Source organism: Austrofundulus limnaeus, unplaced genomic scaffold, assembly GCF_001266775.1.
Source record: "Austrofundulus limnaeus strain Quisiro unplaced genomic scaffold, Austrofundulus_limnaeus-1.0 Scaffold533, whole genome shotgun sequence".
NCBI classification, from domain to species: domain Eukaryota; kingdom Metazoa; phylum Chordata; class Actinopteri; order Cyprinodontiformes; family Rivulidae; genus Austrofundulus; species Austrofundulus limnaeus.
Genome location: NW_013952935.1, coordinates 232,398 through 237,488, shown reverse-complemented (window position 1 = coordinate 237,488; position 5,091 = coordinate 232,398). Strand labels below are relative to the sequence as shown.

Sequence of the window (5,091 nt, the reverse complement as noted above, 5' to 3'; positions counted from 1 at the left end):
ATTGTTCACATGTTATAATAATGTGTTTATTGTTCACATGTTATAATGTGCTTATTGTTCACATGTTATAATAATGTGTTTATTGTTCACATGTTATAATGTGCTTATTGTTCACATGTTATAATAATGTGTTTATTGTTCACGTTATAATAATGTGCTTATTGTTCACGTTATAATAATGTGTTTATTGTTCACGTTATAATAATGTGTTTATTGTTCACATGTTATAATAATGTGTTTATTGTTCACATGTTATAATAATGTGTTTATTGTTCACATGTTATAATAATGTGTTTATTGTTCACATGTTATAATAATGTGTTTATTGTTCACATGTTATAATAATGTGTTTGTTTGTTCACATTTTATAATAATGTGTTTTATTGTTCACATGTTATAATAATGTGTTTATTGTTTGTTCACGTTATAATAATGTGTTTATTGTTTGTTCACATGTTATAATAATGTGTTTATTGTTTGTTCACGTTATAATAATGTGCTTATTGTTCACATGTNGTGAAAATACTAGGTTTACACATGTCACAATACTGTTTACACATGTCACAATACTGGGTTTACACATGTCACAATACTGTTTACACATGTGAAATACTGGGTTTACACATGTCATAACACTTTTTACACATGTGAACTACTGGGTTTACACATGTCATAATACTGTTTACACATGTGAAATACTGGGTTTACACGTCATAATCCTGTTTACACATGTGAAATACTGGGTTTACACATGTCATAACACTCTTTAAACATGTGAAAATACTGGGTTACACATGTCATAATCCTGTTTAAACATGTGAAATACTGGGTTTACACATGTCATAATCCTGTTTAAACATGTGAAATACTGGGTTTACACATGTCATAGCACTTTTTACACATGTKAAAATACTGGGTTTACACAAGTGAATTTCACAGGTTTACACGTCATAATAATGTTTACTCATGTGAATATCCCAGGTTTACACATGTGAAAATACTGGCTTTACATATGTGAATATCACATGTTTACAAATGTGAAAATACTTGGTTTACATGTGAACATTACAGGTTTACACATGTGGATATCAGGTTTACACATGTACATTACATGTTTACACATGCCAAAATACTGGGTTTACACATGTGAACATTACAGGTTTACACATGCTAAAATACTGTGTTTGCACATGTGAATATTACAGTTTCACATGCTACAATACTTGGTCCACACGTGAAAATTACAGGTTTACACATGTGGATATCACAGGTTTACACATGTGAACATTACAGGTTTAGACATTCTAAAATACTGAGTTTACACATGTGAATATCGCTAGTTTACATGTTGAAATACTGGATTTAGACATGCGAATAGTTAACWTTAGATCAGACATCTTGTAAAACATGTTTTGTTTTTCACGAGTTTATTACGTGTTCACATGATAATAATGTATTTAACGTTTGTTCACATGTTATAATAATGTAATGTTTGTTCACATGTTATAATAATGTGTTTATTGTTTGTTCACGTTATAATAATGTGTTTATTGTTTGTTCACATGTTATAATAATGTGTTTATTGTTTGTTCACATGTTATAATAATGTGTTTATTGTTTGTTCACATGTTATAATTTGTTTATTGTTCACGTTATAATAATGTGTTTAATGTTTGTTCACATTTTATAATAATGTGTTTGTTTGTTCACATGTTATAATAATGTGTTTATTGTTCATGTTATAATAATGTGTTTAATGTTTGTTCACATTTTATAATAATGTGTTTGTTTGTTCACATAATAATGTGTTTATCGTTTGTTCACGTTATAATAATGTGTTTATTGTTCACATGTTATAATAATGTGTTTATTGTTTGTTCACGTTATAATAATGTGTTTATTGTTCACATGTTATAATAATGTGTTTATTGTTCACATGTTATAATGTGTTTGTCTCCTCAGACCAACGCTCTGTACCGCGCTGCGTTTGAATCGTGGGCTGAAGGTTTTACAAACGTCAGGATCCTCAGTGACCAAACAAGAAGCAACGATGTAAACATGTTTATAAACACTAAAACAAACTGCTTAATGAGGTTTTAATCATTTCGGTCTAATTAATAAATAAAATAAATATTACTCCCTGGTGACTGATTTGGGTTAAATTAAAAATGTAAATGTAATAAATTTCAGGAGCGTCTGGGAGCTGTGGGCTGCCTGCAGCTGGCAGTCAAACACTTCAACATCCAGGAGCACGTCGTCGTGATCGGAGGGTGAGTTTCTGACGTTAACAGTTTACAGTTTGAGTCAAAGTTTTTTTGCTGACTCATCTTTTATCAGAGACACGCTGTTCAGAGAGGATTTCAGCCTCGGCAAAGTCCAGCAGAAGTTCTGTGACGTCCAGGCGAAGTGCGAAGACGCCTCTTTGGTTCTGTCGTATCGCTGCAGAGAMGAAGGTTCAGGATTTAATCCTCGGTTTGTTCTTTCAGTCACGGTTGGTTCGTTAATTCACCTGGACTCTCTGCAGAAACACAGAAATATGGAATACTGGAGGTGGACCAGGATCTGCGAGTCGTCTGCATGAAGGAGAAACCTGGTCCTTCAGGGACCGAGTCCAGGAGAGCCGTAAGTTCATCCAACCGGAGCCTGGATCGGGTTTACACTGAACGCTGAGTCATGGTTTCACAATGTGAAGGCAGTCAYGTTTCAACTGAACGTCGAGTCGTGTTTCAGCAGGTTACGTGCAGATTCTTGGTTCAATAGCATGAACGCAGTGTCATTAATGCCGAGTCATGGTTCAATAACATGAATGCAGTCATTAATGCCGAGTCATGGTTCAATAACAAATGCAGTCATTAATGATGAGTCATGGTTCAATAACAAATGCAGTCATTAATGCTGAGTCATGGTTCAATAACATGAATGCAGTCATTAATGCTGAGTCATGGTTCAATAACGAATGCAGTCATTAATGCTGAGTCATGGTTCAATAACATGAATGCAGTCATTAATGCTGAGTCATGGTTCAATAACGAATGCAGTCATTAATGCTGAGTCATGGTTCATGCTTCTGTTTTCTGGTTCAGGTTCTTTTGGACAGTTTTCGACTCATTATTCGTGCAGATTTTGAGCTAATTTAACCGTTCAAATATCAAAACTTTCAGCTGAATATTTGGCTGCTGTGACCTTTGGTTAAAATGTTTAGCTTAGACACACAGATAACTTCAGCTTCTTTAAAAACTTTTTCTTTGAAATCTGATTCAGCTCATGGATCTGTTTGGACTTCTACGCTACATTTAGCTACTATTTTTAGTCATTGTTCTGTTTGTTTTGGCTACCATTCAACCTTCAGCTACTGTTGATAATTTAACTATTTCCTGTTTAGCAGGTTCTAGCTTTTAGCTGCCATTCAGTTACTCGTTTGCAACTTTTCAATAAAAGCTACCACGCTGTATTTTTTAGACTTAAGCGTGTTTTTCTTTTAGCTAGTTTTAGAATGTTTTAATTTCAGAAACTGTTTTCTAAACTTTAGCATATTTTATTTTTAGCTGGTGCTCTGTTCCTTCAAGCTCTTAGCTAGCCTTTAGCTGCCGGTTTTCTCTATCTTTTAGCTACTTGCTCTATTTTTAGCTACTGTTCTGCTTCTTCTRAATTCTTTGGTTAAACGTGAACTCAGTTTTAGCTTCAGTGAAATCCTTCAGCTGTTTTCACTGGAATGATTTGTGTTTTTAAATGTTTTAATATTAAAACAGAACCAGAGTTTTACTTCCTGTTTGATTATTTTTGTTGAAACTTGTTTAGCTGTTTTTAATAATTACATCAGTCGCTAATAAATACTTTTAAAATCTTTTATTTAAAACATGGAGAAACAACAGTTTGCTTCATTGTTTATAAATCATTGTTTTTGCTTCAGTGTCCGTGTTTTTACGTGTTGTCGAAGGAAACTCTTCCTCTGTTGGACTCCTTCCTTCAGCTAAAGGAGGTGAACAAATCAAAACAACAAAACAAAACAAAGACGTGAAGAAAACTCAGATTTCAGCTGAACTTCTCGTCTTCACAGGAAGCTCCGATCGAAGAGCGAGACGCTCCTGGAAACTTTGTGTCCTGGCTCGTTCACAGGTGAGGTCTGCAGGTCCTGGACCAGGTTTTGGATCATCCCTCTCCATCTTTGTTGTTTTATTTCCTGACAGGAAACMGGTTTACGTCCATCAGATATCGGGGCGTTTCGACGTCGGGAACCTGCCTTCGTACGTCGAGTGCGACCGCTACTTCAGAGAGAAACTCCAGGAAGTGAAGTCCTACATGGTCTAGAGTAAAACCGGGTCACTTCAGTCTGGAGCATCGGTCCGAGGCCCTCTCCCGCCTGTTCTCCATCTTGGCGATGCAGGAGCCGAACTGCATGGCCCTCTTGGGCAGGAGGGCGGACTGCCCGAGGCCCAGCTGCCTGGCCGCCTGGCGGAGGAGGAGCTTCTCTCCGACGCCGCGGGGCAGCGACAGGTCGGCCTTCTTCCACACGGGGAGGGAGTTCAGGAAGCTCACCACGTTTTCATCCAAGTAGGGAAACCTGCAGGAAGAGAGGAGAGGAACTCACGCTGGTGCATCCGTTTGGTTTCTATACAACAGAATGAAACTGCAGATAAATGTGTGGAGCTTAATTAAGATTAATAAAAATTTATTTTAATCACATTTATGATCTTTTGTCATTATTTTTGGACTGGATTTAAATGGCTGCCATAAACGACTCKAACAGACACAAAATATCTCCAACAGATAKRTAATATTACAGATRTTGATCTGAAATCTGGTGTGGTCGTAGCTGAGAGTCATCCCAAACACATATTCTGAACATTTCTTGTAATTTGAGAGGTTTGACTAAAACTAGTACTTTGTGTCTTTAAACTACAGCCAAGAAGGTAAAACTTTCATCCCCTCAGTTTAGCTCAGAGATCAGTCAGTAAAATAGATCTGGACAAAAATCTTCAAGATTAAATCATGGTGGTGCAGAGCTAACGCAGAGCTAATGATACCATGGAGCTAATGCTAACGGAAAGCTAACGCAGAGCTAATGATACCATGGAGCTAATGCTAACGGAA

The 5,091-nt window shown here is 36.2% G+C and overlaps 2 protein-coding genes across 5 annotated transcripts in view; one reads left to right on the top strand and one right to left on the bottom strand.

Moving 5' to 3' along the window:
- Window positions 1-4,683, top strand: part of zgc:136439 (uncharacterized) — a 6,512-nt gene extending 1,829 nt beyond the window's left edge. The window contains exons 2-8 of one of the 2 annotated variants that reach the window (XM_014026210.1): window positions 1,963-2,052; window positions 2,191-2,270; window positions 2,338-2,406; window positions 2,487-2,622; window positions 3,911-3,979; window positions 4,058-4,116; window positions 4,188-4,683. In XM_014026210.1, the coding sequence (XP_013881664.1) occupies window positions 1,963-2,052; window positions 2,191-2,270; window positions 2,338-2,406; window positions 2,487-2,622; window positions 3,911-3,979; window positions 4,058-4,116; window positions 4,188-4,308 (624 nt within the window). In that variant the 3' untranslated portion in view covers window positions 4,309-4,683. Of the gene's footprint in view, window positions 1-1,962; window positions 2,053-2,190; window positions 2,271-2,337; window positions 2,454-2,486; window positions 2,623-3,910; window positions 3,980-4,057; window positions 4,117-4,187 lie in introns of both variants that reach the window. The other variant, XM_014026209.1, reaches the window with a different exon arrangement.
- Window positions 1-5,091, bottom strand: part of asnsd1 (asparagine synthetase domain containing 1) — a 10,735-nt gene that overhangs the window by 1,442 nt on the left and 4,202 nt on the right. For 2 of the 3 annotated variants that reach the window (XM_014026198.1, XM_014026199.1), the window contains exon 6: window positions 3,832-4,561. The exons of the other annotated variant lie outside the window; for it this stretch is intronic. In XM_014026198.1, the coding sequence (XP_013881652.1) occupies window positions 4,321-4,561 (241 nt within the window). In that variant the 3' untranslated portion in view covers window positions 3,832-4,320. Of the gene's footprint in view, window positions 1-3,831; window positions 4,562-5,091 lie in introns of those variants that run through there. 3 annotated transcript variants of the gene reach the window in all.